Source organism: Scophthalmus maximus, chromosome 13, assembly GCF_022379125.1.
Source record: "Scophthalmus maximus strain ysfricsl-2021 chromosome 13, ASM2237912v1, whole genome shotgun sequence".
Classification (NCBI taxonomy): domain Eukaryota; kingdom Metazoa; phylum Chordata; class Actinopteri; order Pleuronectiformes; family Scophthalmidae; genus Scophthalmus; species Scophthalmus maximus.
Window position 1 is genome coordinate 14,463,855 of NC_061527.1, and position 23,919 is coordinate 14,487,773.

General features: G+C 45.8%; 1 protein-coding gene and 1 long non-coding RNA gene across 3 annotated transcripts in view; one reads left to right on the plus strand and one right to left on the minus strand.

Moving 5' to 3' along the window:
* The window catches only part of LOC124850950, a 59,308-nt gene that overhangs the window by 15,259 nt on the left and 20,130 nt on the right, over window positions 1-23,919 (minus strand). The gene's annotated exons all lie outside the window — the stretch shown is intronic.
* trabd2b (TraB domain containing 2B) overlaps window positions 2,467-23,919 on the plus strand; it is a 61,818-nt gene continuing 40,365 nt past the window's right edge. The window contains exons 1-2 of one of the 2 annotated variants that reach the window (XM_035646612.2): window positions 2,467-2,932; window positions 5,518-6,087. In XM_035646612.2, coding sequence (XP_035502505.2) covers window positions 2,819-2,932; window positions 5,518-6,087 — 684 coding nt within the window. In that variant the 5' untranslated portion in view covers window positions 2,467-2,818. The other variant, XM_035646613.2, reaches the window with a different exon arrangement.

Here is a 23,919-nt window from a genome sequence, read left to right on the forward strand (position 1 = left end):
TGCTTTTTGTCTGTCTGTCCACATGGGGTACATACTGTGTATAATGGACACATTGAGGAAAAAAATATGCCACAGTTAATAAAAGAGGCGGAAAGCATCAATACTGGCAGGGGGTTTGCTGCAAGATATACTCAATTATAACAATTTCAAAAACAGCCTTTTTTCTTTATTATCCTGCCTCCCTCCCTTCTCTCTCTCTAACGCCTCCCCAGATGTGTTTTTTTAAGTGCTCGTTTCTATGGTCTCCTTACAGAACATTAACTTTAAAGTCTTCCTCCGTCCCCAGCTATACGCACGCTCTGCTGTAAGCGCGGGCCCCTGTCCAGGAATCTCCCGCAGCCAGCCGCTCATAATCCCACTTTTTGCCGGCCAAGAATGTGAATAGCTCCTTCAAAGAGAAGCATTCTGCAAGGTGTGGTTAAAGCAGGTACCCGAGTCCACAGGTGGCCGTAGGGGAGCAGACAAAAAACGCTTACTGAAATCCCACACCTGTCTCTACGCAAAAGCCACAAAGAGTAGAAACAGAGCAGCAAGGATAAAAAAAAAAAGATTAAATTAGATCAATATGGTTTTATTGTGTTATTCCTTTATACGCTGCTTTCACGCAGCTAAGGCTGCACTCAAGTATGCCATTGTGCAAATGCATAAAACTCAGAAATGTTGACTTTTCGGCCTCTCAGATGATCGAGTCTTGATGAATGGCACCCAGTAAAAGTCGTCCGAGTCAAGGGTCAAAGGGCAGAGGCGTCAGAGTTTTACAACGTGGAGCGAGCTGATCAAAGACACGTCGGCCCGAGCTGCCTCATCGGAGTAGGGAACACAATGAGGGCACAGGGACGGTCGGCCGCTAACAGAGCTGCACAGAAACAGAAGTGAGCACAGAGTGGTGAGAAGAGGAGTGGAGAGGAGTGGAAAACATGGCCGAGGACAAAGAGCTGCTTGTCCAAGGTCCGTCCGCCACTGGGCTGCAGGGAGGGGCCCCGTGCCACTTGTTTGAGGGGTCTCCATGATAAATTTCCCACTACTTGACTCTGTCACACTGTCTGCCACTTGGACAATAACTGAGGTCATAGCAGAGTATAGTGGAGCGTTGACATTTGCTGCCTGCACACGAGAGGGGCCACTTTCTTTCATCACGAGCGTTTATGCCAGATCTCCCTGCTCCACATCACGACGAATACATCTAAAGAAGAGAGACGAAAAATAAATAAAACACCTCTCACAGTTGTCTTTACTCAGACTTGTTTATTTGCAACCATTAATCATGCCTGTAAGGTCAAAAGCCCTGTGCCGCAAACCTGCACTCATACTGTACCGTTCACAGCCGGGTTGTCAAACAGAGGAGGACAGAGATAAATGTGGCCCCGCTGACGAGGAAGCATGTGACAGCGTTTGAAAAATTGTTCATTTACATCTTTGGAATGACTCCGCTGAAATGCAAACAAAACAAACCTCTGACTTGCCAGTGGTGTGTGTGTGTCACCTGCCCTCCAGGCTCTGCCCCATCGAGGACATTTCTTCTTCATGTAAAGAGTTATACCCTTCACTGTTCACTTTAGAACTAGCAAACCCATACCATGGCACAAGAGGGAATTTCATACATGTACCTACAGAGACTAAACATCTAGACTTCCATCTGCAAAGGGAGATGCAGTTAAAATATTCATTTATTTATTTGTTAAAATGTTGGGCTTGTTGAAGCTGCTACAGAATAGGAGACAACACATTATATCACAGTAGCGCCTTGGAATAATAGAAATCAACAGGTACACTATACCTCAATCAATTGCTTAATGACTTCTATCCTAGCCTGATCCCCTGTATCATTCAGCCCCGAGGTCGAGCACTAACTCTGCTGTCAGGACCCGTCACTGTGCTTTGACCACAACACTTGTACATTTTAATCTATAAAGTTATCATGAGGCAAAATTTCCTTCTTACACAAGCCAGCAGGTTGTTTTTTTTCTTTCCTTCAGGGAAGCCATACTCTCAGGTCACACAATCAGCTTCAGTTCAAAGTGCCACGATCTGTCAGAGCAGTGGCCGACAAACCAAACCTTTTCCACTACAGTCCCTTGGAACGATCTTGACCAAAGATGTTTTGATCTCAGTGAGACTTCCCAATACACCAGGGGAGGTCAGAAATAGAAAGCAACCACATCAGCACATTATAAGCACAACATACTGCACATTCCCACTTTTAGGAGACTGATACCACCAGGTAGAAAGATGACCATGCAGAATGAGGACAACGTCCAAACTCTGCGGGACGTTATATGAGAACATATAACCAGCCTGCACTCTCTGCTTCTGTCTTGTGGGACTTTACTCAGGCAAACCTGCCATCCCTCCCTGAACCTGTGCGTCCTCCGCTCAAAGGAAGCAGGGCTGTGTGTGTGTGTGTGTGTGTGTTGAGTGTGTATGTTGAGCGTATTGGGGGCTGTGGGTGGTGGTGGTGGTGGGGGGGGGGGTTACTCAAATCGTCCCACCTCCCTCTCTCCCAGTCAAGACGCTCCAAAACTTGCGGAGCGCACCGCGGAAACTCTCCAAAGACTTTTGAGCTCCTGCGTTCGGGACCGAGAGAGGAGCCGGGAAACGTTCCAGAGACAGTACAGCCAACACGTGAAGGTGGAGGTGTCGGGAATGACGAAGAGGCGGAATGGTCCTCCAGCCGAGACGCACATGTGAGCCCAGAGGCCACCGGTAACGGCTTTTTTTTTTGTTTTTTTGTTTTTTGTTTGTTTCTTTTATTAATTTCAAGGGAGACTGGGGAACGGACGAGAGCACGGAGGAGGAGAGATCAGCTCGACGCCACACGATGCTCTGTCCGCGCGGACTGCGCTGGCTCCTCCTGAGCGCCCTGCTGCGCACCGCGGCGCCCTGGGGCGCACGGCGACCGGAGCGACCGAGGCAGTGCGACGCGCCGGAGTCGGTGAGTCGAGGACACTGCCCTGAACCTACCGTACAGAGCCTATAAACTCACCACTGGGAAGAGAAGGTGTTTGATACGATGTGGGCCCCAGTGTGACAGTTTGTTCATCAGCCACAGCACCGAGACAGAGCAGGGACACTTGCGGTGAGAATGATTATCCCAAAAGTTGTGTGGTCAGAATTAACAACGACACCGTGCTTAGGGCTCATTCTTATCAGCTTCTTATCGCGCTTATGTATTTATTAACAATCACGCAACACATTTATCAGGAAACCCCCCCACCCCTTAAATGTGTATGGGCTATTATAAGGTCAAAGGTTACAACATTTTGAACGCGAATCCCTCGTATTAATTAATAGGATCATTGATATGAAATGAATAGTGAATATACTGTACATTCTATATTTGTAGGATTAATGTGAATTGACAAAGATAAGTCTAATAACTGCCTATAATAATAACAATAATAATAGTAATAATAATAATGATAATCATTTGCCGATTTCTATATAATAATAAAGGTTATTGCTCAGGGTTCAGTCCTATATGTCTGAGCTCCCCTGCTCCGTGAGGAGACCCGCGGGCCTCAGAAATGACAGAAGTTTGCCAGGAGAGTCGTTATAACCGCTCGCCAACTTTACGGCTGTTCATGTGACAAACGCGGAGCGGCGGAACACCCGCGGGTGACCTGACCCCGTGTGCACAAAACCAGAAGAGAAAAGGCGTTTGACCTTTTCAGAAAGTGGTCGTGTTCCGAGCGCAACAGCGCGCGGCCCCTTTAAAACACTCAGCGGGCCTACTGGTGAAGTTCTGGACGCGGGGTTTGCGGGGTGTGCGGGAGGGCGGCGGGGCAGAGCAGCCGCTCGGTTCTCCAGGTCGTTACAGGGCCCCGGTGCCCCCCCCCGCTTTGAATCCACACGACGGGAGGAGGAGGAGGGGGGGAGAAAAGTTAATCAAAATCATGACTGCACACATCTCATCCAACACGATGCCTTCAGGGGACGATCGCAACAGGCCTATATATAGCAGTGGTCGCAGCTTTTAAACGGAGACACTTGCGGTTGTGCACCGAGTGTCAGTGTTATTGCGGTTTGTCATTAGGAGTCGTTGGGAGATCACAGGCATTTGTTTCATTAGTGCATTTGTGGAGCACGGGTCCGTTGTGTCAGATCACAGAGGGCTTCGTGCTCCCTCCCTCGCTCCATGTGATTTGTAATGCGTCAGTACAGTGGTCTCTGTTTTCTGTTAGGAGTCATTTTCCCCATTAAATAAAAAAAAAAAAAAAAAAAGCAGCCCATGCGCGTCTGGGCGCTCCAGAAAAGTGGAGATCTCGAATCTCCTTCCACTTTCCGTGCCCCCCCCCCCCCCCCAAAGAGTCTGCATGTAGACCTTGAGAAAAGAAAGATTGCTCGCCAATGTGAAAGTTGAAATCAAATGTTTGAAAAAGAAAAGAAAAAAAATCTGTTTAAACACTTATCTGAAGGTCTAAACGCTGCTCTGAAATTGAATATAGCACTTTAGATTTATTTTGTCTATATGGAGATTGAGACAGAAAAAAAAAGATGACCGTATTTTCATTGCAGTTAATTATGATGATAACAGAACATCCAGCGAGACGACTTCCCTCGCTTTTTGGCAGCTCTGTTTGAAAGGTTTTACATGGCAGAGGCAGCGTTGGCAGCGAGAAATACAACTGGAACACATGCTGAAGGAAATCATGATTAAATTTTAGAAGTAAACATTTTCTAAGAATAACTTTATTTTACAGTAATGGGCTTCATCCCTCAAATGCCTGATTACACTGTGTGTCAGAAGCCAGAAGTTTGATATTGTTTAGAGAAGCAAGTTCTTTTTCTTCCCTTTTCATATTTGAATAATGCCAACATCAAAGTCACATGCACGGCACATTTTCAGAGTGCCTTAACAAGAAACATATTTTAAATTCAATAGGGCCGCATGCTCATTGAAAGTGGCTGCGATTATTTAATTTCCATCGTGACATTGCTTTGTTTAGAGATAACCACAGTAGACAAACACTTCCTGTAATATAAACCATCCAGGAAAAATACAGTGCTGAACTTACGGCTGTCAGCACCACATATCCCTGCCTGGTGTGTATGAAAAAAAGAAAGTATCACAGCGGGGTCAGAATGGAGAGCAGGTTTCTTTCAGTGTTTGGCTTTTATGAGCTCCAGTGCAGTATATTTGCACTGCAGCCTTCAAAATGCTTCCCAGGCCGAAAGAGGCTTTGGCAACGGAGGTATGCACCTCGACAATACACGGGGGTCTGTTTACAGCCCAGAAGGCCCCTCTATAAACTCCCCGCTTGCACCACGGCAGCAAGGATCTCGCAGCGCAGCCTCGAGCTGCCGTCATCTCACAATGGTACTTCAATCTTTAACTTGTTGACCCAGCCTATGAGCCAGTTAACCACAATAGAGGAAAAATGTGTCAGCTTTAGTTTTGAGGCAGGTTGAATTTCTCCAATGTGATGGTTCTGGTATTTGTGTTACCTTTTGCTCTAAAGATCTCTGCCTTCATCTTTGATTTTCTTTCCTCTCCCCCTGCCTCTGACTCCCCCGCAGCAAAGTGACATGAACTCCTTCCTGTGGACGGTAAAGCGTGCACCTCCTCATCCACCGTCTTACTTGTTTGGTACCATCCACGTTCCCTACACACGAGTCTGGGACTTCATCCCCGACAGCTCGAAGCAGGCTTTCCACAACAGCGCAAATGTTTTCTTTGAGCTGGACCTGACCGACCCTCTCACCATCTCCAAGCTGACTAGCTGCCAGCTGCTGCCCCACGGGGAGAACCTGCAGACCCTGCTACCTCGGGACTTGTACCGCCGCCTCAAACGCCACCTGGACTATGTCAAACACATGCTGCCTCACTGGATGACCGCCGACCAGCGCGGCCGCGGCCTGTATGCCGACTACCTCTTTAACGCCATCGCGGGAAACTGGGAGAGGAAAAGGCCTGTGTGGGTGATGCTGATGGTCAACTCGCTGACAGAGTGGGACGTCCGGTCCAGGGGGACACCGGTGCTGGACCTGTTCTTGGCCCAAGAAGCTGAGAGGATGAGGAAGACGACAGGGGCAGTGGAGCGGGTGGAGGAGCAGTGTCACCCCCTCAATGGGCTCAACTTCTCTCAGGTAAGAGGAGTTATATAATTTCCTGTATCTGCCTGCTTGTGTCTTTGAAGACAAACAAGTTGGACTCTATAATTGTAAACGCTGAGTGCATGTGAACAGGTTTTGGGTGTTGCACATTCTTTCAAAGGAACAGACAGAGAATGTGGGAGAAGACAATTTAAGGAGAGACAAGGTGATTAAAACGGTTCTGCTGGAGACAGTTTTACGGTTATGGATGTCCCTCCACCTCACTAAACAAACAAATTCAACAGCTGAATCTGCACAGAGAGCATTGCTCTGAGCAACATGCATCCAGAACAGATAAGGGAAGGTGAGGAGAGCACACAGCTCTCTCTTTCATTAAAGCAGACTGTCACTCTTGCTCTCCGTCATTGTTACCGGCGATTGAACGACGAACGAAATAACCAAATTAATCGGTGAGCAAAACACGGGGGAGCGTATCCACGTTTAATTTCTCGTGTAATGATAAAGAAACGCCTCAGTCAGCTGCAGGTCACCTGTGTTAAGAGGCTGGTGACCATTTTTCAATCTGTGGGAGGTCGCAGAAAAATCTGCAATGAGGACGATCTGTTCATATACAACCTTTGATCTGCATTAAGGATGTTAAGGAAACATCTCAGTATGTGTGTGTGTGTGTGTGTGTGTGTGTGTGTGTTCACAGCCCCGAACACACGTGCTCTGCATGCACAGCACGCCACACACGAAGGCACACTGTACGCGTGCAAAACTCTGTACTAGCACATTGGTGCCGCGGTTGCAACAGAATCTGCGAAGGCCTAAGCCTCCATGTGACAGGTCGGAGGTCTCCGGGGCTAATTTGAGAGGCATTCGGCTCATAGCCTCTCCTCTTTCATCATCACCTCCTAACTACGTTGTCAAAATCGCACTGCATACTCTGCACATGCCTCAGAGCTTCATTGCCCCTGGAAATAAGATCAGCAAGGCCCACTGGGCTTGTCAGTAATGAAGAGAGGACAAGTGGTAATGCTGTTAGGAAGGCTTTGCAGTTTGTGAAGTCTGTCATATCCTGTAGATTTGCCGTTTTCCTACTTTGAGGTTCACGTCCCTCGTCTTTGTCAGTCCAACTGACCTCTGCTGGCAGACACAGGCCCGAAAAGCTACTCTGTTTTAAATTACACTCTAACAGAATTTTGTAGCAAAACAAATGTCCAACTTTAGAAACTGATTCATGTTCCTGGGGAACGTCTGCTTGACTTTGATTCCTCATAATCTATTGTTCTTCAGTGGAAAGCACAGGCAGAATGCACTGAATTTACGGTGAACAGTAAAACGTTTACAGGACAGGTGCTCAAATTCAGATAAGAGTTTTATTGCCACGGAAATTCAGTCGAAAATTGGACCACGGAGAACTTGAATTTCACCCCTCCACGGCACAACTGAGCCGGACTGAGCTTCCAACCCCCTTCCTTTCCAGATATGTATGAGAACAATTCAGAGCTGAACTGAAACTGACATGGAAACCATTATTCTCAATTATAATAATTTGTGATTTAATCTGAACACTATGGTTGATTGGATCCCTCTACGCTTGACTGCAGGGGCGATGAGGTCAGAGAAGGATGGATAGACAGAGAGAGTCAAAGAGAAAATGCGTGGGTGGGAATCAGAAGAAAGGGAAGTGAGACACTGGAGAGAGAAAGGCAGAGATAGAGACTGACTGGAATAGCAGGAAAAAAGAAAGAAGAGGCAGCCGTGGGGTTGAAAATTGATGCACATCGTCTCACCACTAACGCTAATCTGAAACATGAGCAATTCTTGAAGGGAGAGTTGGGAAAGGATCCAAACTTTGCCGGCCCACATATTATTTGTTCTCAATAAAAGTAGCTGCTTACAGTATCCTTTAACTCTGCTCTGATGGTGATTTATCATCTGTCACAACGTGGATTCGTCAGAGGCACCTGGAAGTGGAACCACGAGCGAGTCAGGGAGACAAGCGCAGGTCTTTTGGCACTGGCTTCTCCAGCTCCGCAGGGTAGTTGTCGTGGGGGTGGGGGGGCTGTGACCTCATAGGATATTGTTATTAAACAAAAAGTTTTCGACCTCCCTAACCTGAGGAATAAGAGGAGGCGGAGTGGCAGTTTTAGAGCAAGGATATTTTTGTAGTGGTGACGTTTGCAATAGCGCAGGAGGGACGGAGAGACTTTTCGGCTGCCAAAGTCTTCTTTAGAACCTTTGTGGTCTAATGACGAGCTCTGTCTTTTCTGAGCCGTCTCTATAGTCTCTGTAGATCGCAGAGAGATGTGGATGTGTCTTTGAGAGGGCGTTCTTAGGCAGTAGAAACAAAGGCGGCTTACGATGCATGGTTCTACTCCGTTCTTGGAGGTTGATGTAGGTTGACAGCTGCGAGAGCCGGCTAGTACCAAATTCTTTGTGAACGCACCGAATGGGAACGGCTGGAGAAACCCAAGTGCCTCAGAGGGTGCAAGCTCTACAATCAAATCTCCAGGAATCCATGTCACCTATTATCCTCCCTTTGCCCAAACGGGGGGGGGGTCGCTAAATTAACATCATGACTCATCAAGTAAATGTATCTGTTTGCGAGGAAACAACAAAGCCCTGTGTAACTATCTCAGCACACTCAGCATTACAACGGTACAGGATAGCATCGGTGCAGTGTCAAACCGCAGTGGCTTATTTGCACCCACATACTGTATATTTTTGGAGATAAGATGTGGAACAAAAATGGCTTCAGTGCACCACTACTTTTCGGAAACCCGAGGGCGGCTCCAGCCCTGTGGGCCCCTCTCACGCTCGCCAAATAAACACCCATATTTATTTTCCCCGGGTCGCATTGCAGCTGAGGCCACTGGCCCATGTCGCAGAGAAATTTCATCATATCGGTGGCGCCTGTCTCCTGGGCAGGGGTCAAAGGTCACGGTGGGAGGTGGCGGAGCCGCCGAGCAGCAGAGCGGTAAGGAGACTGGCGGTCTGCCGGGGTCAGTCTGGGCACTGCTGAGCCGGCAAAGGCAGGCAGCTCCCAATCTGATAGAGTACCTGGCCCGACCACTGGTCAGCCGGAGTTTCCATCAGCATGGGCTATTTTATGCAAGGACTCTCGAGATTCTAAGTGTGTGAGTGTGTGAGTGTGTGTGTGAGAGGGAGAGAGAGATAGAGAGAGAGAGAGAAATGGCACACTGTCGACACATTTCAGTGTTGCCACCTCAGGGCTGAAGAAGGAAAACTGGGTTAGGGTTTTTAGGGGATGGCAGCGTGATAGGTGTCAGAATCCGGTTTCCTCTCAGCAGGAGGGTTGTCCTCCTCCTGGTGAGGTGGAGCCTCGTTCGCAGCGTCACCGACAGTCTGTCGGGTCTATTTCAATCGGGGCAGCTCCTGTGCCATCCTCCTGCTGGAGAAGACATTGGGCCCGGAGCTGACGCTGCATCCTCACAAGTGCTGCGGTCACAGAGGAGGCGCCTTCGTTCCTGGCGCTGCAGCTGAAGTATCACAACAATGTATTTCTTGATTATATGATCATATGAAATGTGATGACATAAAGTTTTTCCAATATGCTGTATGTGTGAATCCATATGAGGAAAGGCACATGGTGTTCGGATACCAACACGTGGTCTGTCTGTGCCTGAGACCCTCCCTGTGCTTGGTCCCAGTCTTTCGTTTTTTTCCCCATATGTCAGCATTACTTTTAGATATTTGGTTTGATTTGTATTTGTGTTTGGTTGTCCAATTCAGATTGGCCTTCTTCCGAAATTACACAGCCCCAGGATACAAATTAGTGATCTGAAAATTATTTGAAATCACTAAAAGTAAAATACAGCACATATCCAGGAGGAATGTTTTCCTCTGTACAGATCCAGAAGTTTCTGGCTGTGCATGGCAGCATTTTGTTGAGCATTTATGGTAAGAAGCGGATTGAATAGTGTGGGCCCTGGATAGTGAACGTGTCCAAAGGCTGGGCAAGGGTTTCTAAGAGAAACAGCAGAAATGAAATCAAAATAAGATTCCCATGCGTCGTATCAAATCATGCAGCACACTTTGTGTTTCTTGGACCACGTTCACCTAAACAGGACATTTTAAAAAGGGAGGAATTAAGTAACATCCAACCTTACCCATATCCAAATATTTACATTTTGTGACGGGTGTGTAAGTTTGGATTTGAGGGGATGTGCTGGCCGCAGAGTCTGACTGATGGAAAAAGCGATTTTGTGTCTGCACTCTGCTCCTCTTTTCTCTGACCTCCTCATTCCTTTTGGATTTCATTTCAGTTCTTCTCACTCCCTATCTTTCTCTCTGACATGTCCCGGGGCTCTGGTTGTCTCATTGCTAACCCATTGCTCATCTGCACACATGCACATCGACATAGTCTCACTCTCTCACACACACACACGCACACGCACACGCACACACGCACACACACACACACACACACACACACACACACACACAGTGGAAAAAAAGTGGTGGAAGACAAGGAGAAGGGGAGGAGGAGATTACCTTTAAAGTGTGCTGGCGACGTGTATCCCCTCTTTAAGCGTGACATCTGAGGGTGTTTCACATCTAAGCTATAATTACCTGCACAAATATGTGGAAAACTGTGGGGCTACACGTATCAGGTCGATCATCTGGTCCCGTCGGCAGGCAGACGGCAGTCCCACTGTTGCACTAATAACTTAATAGTCCCCTTAATGACCAAATAGCCTGCTGCCATCCAGAAGCACTTAGACAATTATGTGCTGGCCAGAACAGTGCAGGCTGAGGCGAGATGGAGGGAGGCGGAGAGGCAGATATGGACGCTGAGAAAACAGGGACACTGTGCACTTGACGACTGTATAAACCCCAGTTTCTTTTTTTGTGAGAAAATATGAGAGGTTAAAAGAAAAGAAAATGTTAAAGCTATGATTGAGTCTGATAGCAGGCAGCAGACAAAGGTCGATCAGAGAGTAGTACAATGTGGCTACAAGAAATGTTCCATTTAAAGTAAGTGCCACAATTTTAGCTTTAGTTTTCTTAACTGGAAAAACTCAGTCAACCCCACTTTCTCCACTTACTTCCACTTACTCATTTGTCCATAGTTGACAGTCCACTAACTAATAAATCATGCGGTGGTGGTGGAAAAAGTATTTCTTTATTCTGCAGAACTTTGTTAAAACCTTTTGAATAATCAACAGTGATCTATTAACTCGCTCCTCCGTGCTCCTCTATAAAGTCTCCGCTCAGTGAATCCAACAGAGGTCACATCCCTTCTCTCTCTTGAGAACCTGCAGAGACCGGCAGTAATGACTCCACCACATTGTCACTGAGCTGAGTGCAGCTGAGACAGCGAGTAAAGTGTAGCAGGTCGCAGTGCTCTTCCATATTTGAGTGTTCACTGTGCCAAATCTTTCCCTTCTTCCATCGGCCAAAATTAATGTTCCTTTCTGTCTTTTTTGCTCACGTCATAGTGTGGATGCATCCTCCTTACTCTGCAAATCACACACACACACACACACACACACACACACACACGTACGTACGTACGTACGTACGTACGTCTATATTACATATATGCTCATCACAACAAAAGGAAACTGTAGTAAATTGTTTAGGGGCTGGATGTTGTTTTCTATGGGAAGGGCAGGTAGGTTCCAGGAAGGCTGAGGTTAATCTCAGGTTGTGTGAGCCAGAGGCTGATTGATCACAGACAGGAATGTGACTGACTGATTTCCTCAGAGACCCACTTGGCCCCTCTGGAATGTTGTTGTCTTTTGGGACGACGTTGTTTTGTAACCTTTGTTTAACCAGGTTAGCCCCGTGGAAACCACCAGATCACCGTACGTATGTGCGATGTACGATGTGCATGCTGCTGCAGTTTCCCTAGATGCTATCAGTCGTAGTTGCATTCTTCCCCAGTATGCTTTATCAAGTTTTGACTTTGAGATGGGACTTGGATGCAAAAACAACAGTGTATATGTATAACCAAGTGGAGAAATCACTTGGCTGTACTTGGTTGTTCATTTGAAAAGTGAAATAACTAGTGGCGTAAAGATCTACAAAGATCGCTCCTTTCTCAAATCTTCACAACTCAGCAATCCCAATGTTAAGTGAGCTTGAATGGCAGATTATCAGTTTCAGAAAGGTGTGGGGGTTTCCAAAGACAATCAACGATCCAACAAGCAATTTTGATGAAACCATAGACTGTTTATAAAATAGACGTAGTCACCGGGTCCAGGAAATTAAGTTAATGACAGAAGCCTGTATTCTCTGGAATGAGCCGCAGAGGGAGACTCCATCGGTTGCAAAAAAATAAGTCCGTTTTTATAGATGTCATTGAGAAAATGACTCAATCTCAGTATCTCCAATACAGCATGAATTATGGTCTCATTTAGACTAAAATCAATGATAAAGCACGAAATGCATTGGAGCGTGGATACAGCGCGATGGACAGGCCTACCTGGTTGATCCTGACAGTAGCATATGCTTGTCTCAAAGACTAAGCCATGAAAATCTACGTTAACACGGCCGGTACAGCGAAACTGCGGATTGGCTAATTAAATCAGGTCTAGGTGTAGGTGGACACGCAGTAGACAACTCCCAGTCAAACCCACCCCCGAGCTCCTCAGTCTGGTTCCCAAAAAACAAAAATGGCACCGATCAAAATGCTGAACCTGAAGGCTTCAAAACGGCAGTTCACAAACCAATGGGTGACGTCATGGTGGGTTGCTGCTTGGATGAAACACACTGGATACATCGTATTAGTGCCAATAAACACGGTCTGTGAGACAGCAGCACCCGACAAGAAACCAGACAGTGTGGCATATCGATGTCACCCAGTGCGAGTGAACATGGAGAAAATGTTGCCATTACACCACGGCATGCAACTTTCCATGTTGGACGTGGTCCGAGATGAACTCGGTCCAGGCCTGCCCGTGACATCAACCACAACGACATACCACACCTCGCACACACCACTGGCCAAAAGTCATAAATAGGTGCCAGCAGAGAACAACTGGGTGTACGTCTATGTGTGTGTGTGTGTGTGTGTGTGTGTGTTGAGCCGGACTTGTCGGGGGATTAGGTAGCATTAGCGGAGCCCTCTCACTGAACCTGTTTTTAATGTGACCCATGCTTCTTCACTGGCCCCTCTGCCCTGTCCCCATTATACACAACCCAGTGGACCACTTCAGCCCTACTTACACCCGGCCGCTGCACCTCTCACCTTCCTTTAACCCCCTTTTCCAAGAACATACATGTTCACGCTCTTTTTCACTGTCACGCCAATTATTAGTTTTGTCCTGCAAGTCAAATAATAAAGTTTAATGTATATTTTCTTATGTTTATTAATCAAGAAAGAGGACAATGCCACTAGTATGTGTCACACATTCACAAATCATGCATATTTACACTGTCTGGATAACAACATTCAACCACTGCTCTCATATAAGCTCCTTTCGATCTGGATCTCGGTAAAATGTCAGATAAATTGGGTCCAGACATTCTCGCACATACAGCCCCTCTGTAGAATTTCAGGAAAATGCATGGACTCCAGTGCATGTCTGAAAACAGCTTTTGAAAGATTTAGAAGTTTTCTCAATGAAAAAATCTGCCGTTGAGTTGAACCACTTGTGTATCAACATCGGTTCAGTATAACAGGGCACTTGTCAGATGGGAGAGCTGAGAAGTTGATATTTATAGCAATGAAACAAGGCTCCGCCCATAAACTTTAATAAAGACCGTTTAAATCCTGTCATTTGTCCGTCCCCCTCCACCCCCTCACATTCAGGTACACTGACACCCTTTGCACACACACCTCCATAGCTCTTACTTGAAGCAGAAACAAAGGCAAACAGATAAACCAGCACAGAGACAGGGCAGACAAGAAGGTAAGTAGGCAGTGTAGTACTAATAATCACTGGGGCAAACGGATGAGCAGGAGGGGAGGCAGATGATCAGACAGACTCTTGGGCAACCAAAAGACAGACAACAGAGCAGGTAGAGAGACGGGGAAGCAGGAGACGGAGAGTTGAGAGATGGCAGACAGACGTGCTTCGGTACCAGTGCACACAGTTTAACAGCGACCGATTACCTCGGAGATGAGTGAGAGCAGGAACTCAGAATTTCACATGTTTAACTCAGCTGAGTCACCAATTTGAAAAATGTTACCATCTGTACAAACCTCCATCCGCCCACTACAGACCTGTTCTCAGACAGTCTCCTCTGTACTCCCGCCTAGTTCCTCCCTGAAACGCATGACAGAGCAGAGGGATCTATTTTGTGCCTGTATGTATGAACTTTAATTACACTGTGGACGCACAACATGGAAATGCATTCACATGCGTTTGGCTGCTTATTAAAGGCCATATACCATCGTTAAATCTGGATTAAAACGGCGTCAGACTATCTTTTAAAAACTGATCCTAAACCAGCAGCTGACCACCTGGATCGGAAACAGGCGTCGTGTTTCTGAAGTCCTCATCGAAATCATTCAGCCACTGGCCAATAAATCAGTTTTACCCCGGTGTGTGCGCTCAGTAGCTCAGGGATTCATTTGTGCAGTCAAGCTTTTGTTTCACCTTTCAAATTAGAGTTCCCAGAGCTTTCTCATTCAGACTGACTGAGGGAGCTAGGTGCCCTGTCCTTGCCCTCTGGATGACCCCAGTACACACACACACACACACACACACACACACACACACACACACACACACACACACACACACACACACACACACACACACACACACACACACACACACACACACAAACACACACACACACACACACACACACACACACACACACACACACACACACACACACACACACACACACACACACACACTCCCAAACAGCTGGCGAACACGGCTTTTCCAGTTCTTGTATCGACACAGGCCTTAGTCAATTGGTCCTTGCAAGTTTAGTTTCAACAGGACAAGCTTTTTAGTGAATACCTGGATTGACGGAGATTATTTCTAGTTGGGTTTTTTTGGAGTTTGAGTCTACTGTATCAAGGCAATGAAGGAACTGACACTAATATAATGTACACTGTACTCAACTCTTTGGCACAGTTTTCTATAGTCCTATGTGAAAATTCCTCTCCATTTGGCACATAAAAGGGATGAAACTAATGATAAAATTGGCTGCCCTCCTGTTGACGTGTGACCTGGTCAATCCTTACCACGAGAGAAAGGACCAAGAGGGGAAAAAAAGAAGAAAAAAAGGGGGATTATGTGAAAGAGAAGTCAAAGAACAGCAACAGGAGCAGGGAGAGGGAGAAGGAACACCCCCCCCCCCCCCCAAGCCACTCAGACAAAATGGGAAAGAGAGGAGAGGAAAATAAAATAGTCCAATTTGGAGGTATTGGATAGAGCAAAAGCAACAATAACACAGGGAACCTTTCACTCGCTCCACTCAACAGGTTCCCCTGTGCCAAAATACAAAAGACAATATAAAAAAACCCACCAAGAACATAAACGATGCTTCGTTGAAGTTTCTCTCACTTCTCTTCTTTAGGTTGGTGTGAGTTTCCCCCCCCCCCCCCCCCCCCCCCCCTCCTGCTTGCGCACATCACGGTCAATTTCACCTGTCAGTCAGCAGCGCAGTTTTTCCAACACAGTTCTTCTGCCTTTCCCAAGGCCTTCGTTCTCTTGGCGTCCACTGGAACAGTTCAAATATAATATCAAACACATGGCAGGGTTTATGGAAGGTAAATGAGATGAGAAATCAAATTTACTTTAGAGACACATTGGGAGTATATGGTCTCCGAGGGGTGCTGTTGTTTAGGGAGAACCTAAGTGATGGGCAGCTGTAATTACAGCCACAAACTGGTGTGTGTGTGTGTGTGTGTGTGTATGGGGTGGGGGGCTGGAGATGGAGGGGCTCAAATAAAAGAGGGAGCCAGGAGGGGAGGGATAGTAGGGGAGAAGGCTCATTGGGGAGGGAAAAGGGGTTAGAGGGAGTAGCAGTTGAGAAATAGGTGCTCACAGTGGGTGGCTCTCAGCGCATTTTTTTTTCTTCTTTCGTTCTCTCTCGTGGGTGTGCGTCATGTGACGATGCGTAATTGGCCTGTGGTCTCACCAGAGTTGTGCAAACAGATTAGCAGGGAAACATGTCAGCCTGAGCGGTGGCTGAGGTGAATGTGTGTGTGTTGTGTGAATCACAGATGTGAGATTGTGTGGGAAATGGTTTGATGGAGCAAAACCTATATTAATGGAGAACAGGTGGGGGCAGTTGACTTTGTCGCAGACAAATTATGTCGTCGCGAGCGCGCGCCTGGAACGTCTACAGCTCCTGCTCTGACTGCGCAGTCACACAGGCATATTGGACACAGACACACCGATTTTTCAATGCTTCATTTGCGCTCACTAAACTGAATTATGTTTGCACTCTACTCATATATTCCAGAGGTTCATTGTGGTTTGGGGATACTTGAGGATACAAATCGTGGTTTCTTCCATTAGGAGCTACCGCACCACTGCACACACTGAACGGATGATGGATGTGTGAATTGCTTCATAACTTTAAAAACTCTCACAGCAAGTGTGTTGCCCAGAATTGTGAACATTTAATTATCAGCCTGGAAAACTTTTTGGCTAAAACTTCTCATTATGATGTTTAAACGATTTTACAGTGTAATGGCGATCAAAAAACAACACCGTCCGCGCTCATATCGATCCCCTATACTGTAAGTCTTGCTTCGACCATGTTGTTCTCTTGGTCACCGATGCTCGGTTTTTCGTGGAAAAATGAGCACTCGATATATGGCACAATATATACGCGTTACCGGTTGCGTAAAACAAAAACAAGGAGGAGAACTGCTCGGGGCACGAACGTTGTCTGTTGCCTGTTTGAATAGGCGAAAGAACCTGTCTCACTGAGATAGAACACAGCACCATTCTCAGCTAACGTTTGCTCTGGGAACAGACAGATGCTGCACAAGAGAAACATTCCTGCAGCTGAGCTGAGGAGACAGACAATCAGAGAGTGTCAGGAAGATAAGAGCCGGGCAGAAATCTTGTGTACATACTGTACGACCATTCAGATGCGTGAGTTTGACTTGGCTGAAGAAAGTCGGTGTGCAAGCAGACGCAGTTATTGGTTTCTGATGCCCCTGTCAGCTCTGCGCCAGACCACCTGCCTTCGGGTAGTAACAGCATCCCATAATGAACCACTTAATGTGGATGGCAACCATATTTTACTCTGAAATACTTCAATCCCTATATCATCAGGTCTTAAAAGGGGTCTTTCATTTCCAGCTGGTGTCTTGTTCAGACAAATGCACAAATAATCTGACAGAGGTCGATTTTCTTAAATATAAGAGTCTTTTACAAGAGTGCAGACTTTTGCCTTGTATCCACTCATGCTGTAATTTTAATTCCCAGCAAATCTGCGCTGCTTCTTGAAGTCAAAACTCAACACTCAGACACAACACACATATTTTTAGATTCAGTGTAACTTGCTGTCAATTTAGAATAAATATCAATATATCCACGTACAAAATCATAGAAAAACCTGACTTCACTCCAGAACTTGGCACGTTCAAATATGACTTTAATAATAGTTTGCTGCAGTTTTCTACAGTAGTTTTCTGTAGGAAGAACTAATAGTCAATGACTTTTCATGGTGCCAATTTTCCAAAATTTAAGGATAACAGAGGGGCTCTGACTCCATGAACATATTACACAGTACATTTTGCAGTTGTCCAATATTCCTGGGAAGGGGTCCACAGAATCAGACTTAAAGCATCTCTGTTCGAAAGATAGACCTTCCAAATGATAAACTGATTTTTTAAATTCTAAAATCAAATTGAGTACAGTTTGTAAATTACTTTTTAAGAGGAAAGTTTTCCACTGGTTTAGGCTTCATAGTGTAATTTGACTGTGATGGTACGTGCAGGGCTCAACAGTGATGTTTCCTTGCCACTGGTCACCAACAGCGATGTCACGCTGCAACTTTACAGAATCTGCTAATATGAAAAATATGGACTTGGCGCAGTGCGAGCCAAGCCATGTTCTGGTTCCACATGAACAAATCCCATGTTTTGATAGATTTTTCTGCTGTTGATTCTCTCAGGTAATAGTGTCAACGCCTCGGGCGGCCGACAGAAGCCTGATAGACAGACGGTGCAGGCGTGCACGCCATCGGTGACAGCCAAAGGCCAGATCTTTGTGAAAAAGCGCAAAAAGGAAGAAAATGAGTATCGGAATGGAAACACAAGTCTATTTTATCTGCTTGCCAAAATGCAAAGGGGAGAGTGCATGAGAGACACACATGAGAGAAAGAGACGGGGAGAGACAGAGTCAGAGAGGCCAGGCCCCCTCAAAGTCTCTGTAGTCGGCTCTGGTGACGGCCAACCCAAGCACTCGAGATCAGTGTGAATGGCTTTTTAATGCCTGCTAACAGCCACGGTATTTAGTGGGATGGGGGTGGGGGGGGGGGGGGGGGGGGGGGGTGAAGGGATATGCTGAATGATGGGAAGGTTGGAGAACAGATGAGGGTGATGACAATGTTTGGACACAAGGTCCCTAGATGGCCACTACTGTAACGCCGCCGCCGTCGCTGCGGGGCTCCACATGGTCCTCGGGACTCAAGTGCAGTCTGGGTTTCATGCTGTTAGTGATCATAAAAGAGTTGTGGTCTTTCCTCTGACTCCGAGCTCATTAATCTTGCAGTCTCAGTATTTTTCTTGAGGTCTTGTTATTTTGCCTGAGACTGACACAAATTAAGTCTCAATTATATGGAAATAACAGGGGTAATTGCCTTCATTGCTCTCGCATCTCTAGATGAATGTCCAGCTGGCCTCTGATTATACACTCACTCCAATGGGAATTATTTGCTGTGGAGAAATGCTATCCAATACAAGTATAATACAATGACATATGTGCTATCAATTACAAGCCTGACAAATTTGCACACTGTTGTGGCAATGGTGAGACAGAAGGCACGTCTCGTCTTTGTCTTAACTTGGATTCCTCTGTAGTTTTATCATGACTCCAGCACTGACGTACATTTTCCTACGGCTGCCTCAAGACAAAACGTCATTCAGCACGGTATGTCCACTCTGGCGCGACATGTGCATGTTTACATTGTTTGCTCTTATTTATTTTGAGCTGTGTAATGGAGGACGAGCAAAGTAAAAATGTAATTGTGCGGTGTAACATTTGTTTTTTACTGTACACATGACAACAAATGACTCTTGACTCTGAAGCTGACTGAAGCCTAAAGAGGTTGTAAATGTGTCTGTAGGTTCAAGGAGTTAAATTATCACAAAATGACTTGTGAATGTTTTGTCTGCTGACCCACTTCTCACTTGAAGCGTTTAGTGTGAGCTTTTCCATACATTAAACCATTTGTGCTTCTTTATACAAGAGTAGACGAGTGTTGAGTCTCCCTGGAAATAAAACAGGCGTTTATAAGAAGAAGTGCCCCTTGAACTTGACTAATATATTTCTGTAATAAAAACGGTGGGTTTGCTCCACAAATAGCACAGTGCATAATTTGTGTGTTCTGTCATGTGATGGTTTAGTTTTGCGCTGCATTGCCAAGGGAGCGGGTTTTGCCAAATAAAGGGAGTCTATTGCTGCCGTTGTGCAAAAATGTTTTCCGTAAATTACTATTTACTCTCTTACTGAACAACAAAAGGTTTTGTAAATCATTCCATTAGCCTCACTGTCATAAATCTCAACATATGTAGTGAATAGCTACGTACAAATGTAAGGGGGAAAAGAAAGCAACCACGGAAAACTGCACAGAATCTATTTTTATCGTGTTTATCAGAGGAGGAATACTGATTAAGAAATTGGTCTGATCATATAAACCACATAAACGTCGCTATCCTACCTCATCCCGGCTGCTGTTTACACAAAACGGCCCTGGACTCAAACAAAAGCTGGAAGGCTCCCTGGAAACCAGAGAAGATGAGACAGAGAAATAAAACAGGACATGCTGACAGAGGAGATAGAAAACAAACTAGGACATTAAAAAGGTGCCCTCTCATTCAAATTTCATATTCTGCAAGGAGAGTAACAAAACAACTCCTGTAGTTTCTTTTACCTGCCGACTGACAGTATGAGATCTATTGTTAGGTGCTGAATTGACTCTACTTGAGTATTTTGTGCGTGACGTTACTTTTATACGTTTTCTTTCAAAGACTTTTTTCTATTTTTAAAAATTTAGAGAATTTACTTTTACCCATGTCTGTTAGGGAGTAATAACATTAACGGAAGCAGACACTGCTACGAGCCCTCTCCAAAACTGAGTGAGAAAAATTAATTGGATGAAATGATTGTATAATGTTTTTTTACCTTACAACATCAGGTAGTTCATTTATTTTTTGGAGTTTTGCATAGACTGGCAGCCGTGAATTGAACTGAAAAAGCAGAAACTACATTGAAGTAAAAAACCTTATTCCTTCATTTAAAATCTGAAGTGGTTTGCTGCCAGAGCAGAGAGACCAAAACCATGAATAGCTGAATCCCTGAGGCCCTGAACAGTTGAACCCAGTGGCACCAAATGTGCCTTTTGAGCGGCTCCGTCTCACACCTCACCTACACGCGCACCCTTACTCCCCCCACCCCCACCCCCACCCCACCCACCGACTCCACTGGGACTGATACATTATTTATCAAAACCATCAAGCAGATTTTTAGATGGAAAAAAAAAAAGAAGAAATCACAAAGTGTGAAGTCTGGTATAAGTCTGCATGATGTTCCAGGAATTCCATCCGTCGTCACTTGAGCTGGCCCGGCCTGGGACGGTGCCCACTGGGGAGCTTTTTTTGGTTGGCAGGGCGCCAAGTGTTGGAGAAATCTCTGGGCATCTGTGTTGAAATGGTGGAAGCTCCCCTCCACTCAAGCAATTTTCTTGCTTCCCTTTTTTCATTTTTATGCTTATCTTGGATTGGTTACTGCCTTTAGTTCTAAAGTGATTGTGGATGAAATCATTGCGAAGGGCGTCTGCTTTGGGTTCAGCCTTTCTGGGGCAGCGCTGCCCACCCAGGAGAACCTGCAGATCTGCCTCTTGTAAGAAGCAACTCTGTTCCACTTTCTCCCCCGTAGAAACACAAATAAATTCCTTTTAATCAGCCCACAGGTTCTTCTGGGGCTCATTTGGAAGGAATGTAATCGAAACTTAAGGTAACATTATTCATAACGTAAATGTGCTTTGGTAGGCTTTCATTTCTTTCTCTCACAGCTGGCCTTTCATATACCCGAGGGTGATCCCGCAGCGGTTTAGATGATGGCGGCATGAAGGTGGAGAATTGTTTAGGAACATTCTGAATTGCACATCTCGCGCAGCACGGGAAATAATTCAACAAATGATTAAATGCAAATTCTCTAAAATCATGAGAGAACCTTGGCTCTCTCTCTGTCTGTCCTCTTTCCTTCATGTTCGCTGCTTTCCTCTGCGCGTTGGCTTCTGTCGCTCTCTGGAAGTGCAGAGGGGGAAAAGGTCCTGAGTTCAGGTCCTCTGAAAGGGGATCCAAACCGCGTGCTAACGAGAATGCCAAGCCTAACAGGGACTGACAGCTCATCGCACTGAGAAGGGCTGTGTGTGTGTGTGTGTGTGTGTGTGTGTGTGTGTGTGTGTGTGTGTGTGTGTGTGTGTGTGTATGTGCGATTGAGGGTTGGGAGTTGGTGTCAGAGTGTGCCAAATGTCTGTGTGTATTTATTATGAGACGGCAAACTTCCATGGTTAGGCTTAATAACTCAATAATAAAACATTTTTTTCACACATGCATGCAGGAATGTGCCCACATGAACACGTTTAAAATGAGAGTTAAATTGCACACAAACACACACGCACACACACAGACACACACTGTTTAGATGCATCATTGAGTTGGCAATGATAATCTTCAAGGAATCTGATTGGAAAACGGAAGAATAAGTGCTCCCATCCCACCTAGCTCCATCACGGCCATAACCATCGGCTTTCTCCGCTCATCTATATGTGCACAGATGAAAAGCAGATGGGTCAGAGGGGAAGGCAAAGAGAAACATGAAGAAGAATGAAATGGGTGTAAAGTCAGACGGAGGCTGAGGGGTCAGAGTTAGACGGGGGAGACAAAAAGTGCTCAAGAGAAGTTGTTCAGGGGAAAAAAAGAGAGAGAAAGCTACAGAACGACAGAGTGAGAAATGGAGATAAAGGCAGCCATGGGGGTCAGGCTGGGAGCGAGGGAACGGTCAGCCATTCTCAGATGAAAGGCATCCAACCAATCCCCTCAATGATAAACATGTGTCTGTGTCACCCATCCCAGGACTCTGCTCCTTTGCGTGTGTGTGTGTGTGTGTGTGTGTGCGCATCTGCGTTGTTACAGACAGCCTGACTCCTGACACTGAAAGTGCGGATGATAATATATATTTACATACACACACCGACACCTTGTCCACCATTTTGGCAACAGAAGGGGGGGAAACACACTGCATGAGTGTTAACTGACACAAGCCATAACACCCTCAACACAGCACTGGAGCCAGATAACAGAGCGCTGGATCTCCTCTGCGCTCCCTCAGTCTGTCCTCACCTGCATCCCAGCTTGCTGCTCACTTACACCTCCATGGAGTAGACAAAATAATATGTGAACATTATATGAAATACGAGGCTTGAGGTTAATCCTAAATGGCAGCCCCCCCCCCCCAAAAAAATTCTCAATCCCATTTTAAAAAAATGATGTTCATCGAAAATTCAAGTCCTAAAAATTCAACAACCACACAATTTTCATATCTAAGCAATAACCTATCAAGGCCTTTACCCAACTCTCCAGCTGGTCGTATCCACCTTCCTTTACCCACAGAACTTCTTAGGTTATTATGAGCTTGCAAAACCTTTCACTATTCACTATTTATTACCCATTAACGGTTGACCAATCTATTGCCTATTTAATATTGTCTATTTACTCACCTCACACTATAGGACACATTTAGCAATTTCTATTTATAACATCTGAACTCCTCTATTAGGCCAGTGCACTCACGACAAACAGTCATGATCAAGTCCAATTATTTCTTCCTCTAAACTCTATCAGCAGATCGACAGAGCCTTCCAAAATCAGATGTGAAACTGCTATGATGACCGATATTTGGTTCAATTTTGGCACAAAAATGAAAGGATTTAATTTGGGTTGAGGGAAATTGACGTGCACACGAGAATTACAATGTCATTTGTATCACAGTCAAATCATGAACGTGGACGACATCGCTGTGCTAGCGGACATGTCCAGGATTATTTGTTGTGGAGGTCAAGACGGTGCAGATGATGAGGATGAGAATGAGAACAGGAAGGTCAAAAGGCAAAAGCCGTAGCTTCTCCCCTTCATGTTTATTTTTACCAGGGCTGCTGACACTGAATTATGATGTTAGGAAAAACTGTATGAATTCTTATCTGACCATTCTGACAGTGGTCAGACGGTCAGAAATTAGTTTAGTCTAGATTTAGGACAACATATGCAAGTATGGCCCAGGTATGATATGAAAAAATAAAATCGGATTTGGTTTGATGACACAGATCGTAGCTTTAGTTGTCTAAACATGACAACATGGGTGACGAGCAATGCTTGTTTTTTTCATGACTTCCCCTGTTTGAAAGATTACATTTGAGCTTAATAAACTTCAGAGTTTGGCCCTCCCTCACTCTCCCTTTCCATCTGCTCCTTTCTCCTGGCCTCTTCAGTCCATCAGTGATCCAGGGACCTCTGCAGTAAGAGTCTACCCCCCCCTGAGAGACGGAGGTCGATAGAGCAGGCCTCTATGGCTCTGTTGACTCACCCGCCTTCTTGGAGCATTGCCATGGCCACTGCCAGCCTGGCCTGAAATGAACCAGGTGGGGGTGTCGATGGAGGGGGCGGGGGGCGCAGACAGAGTCATCCGGGGGGGAGGGAGA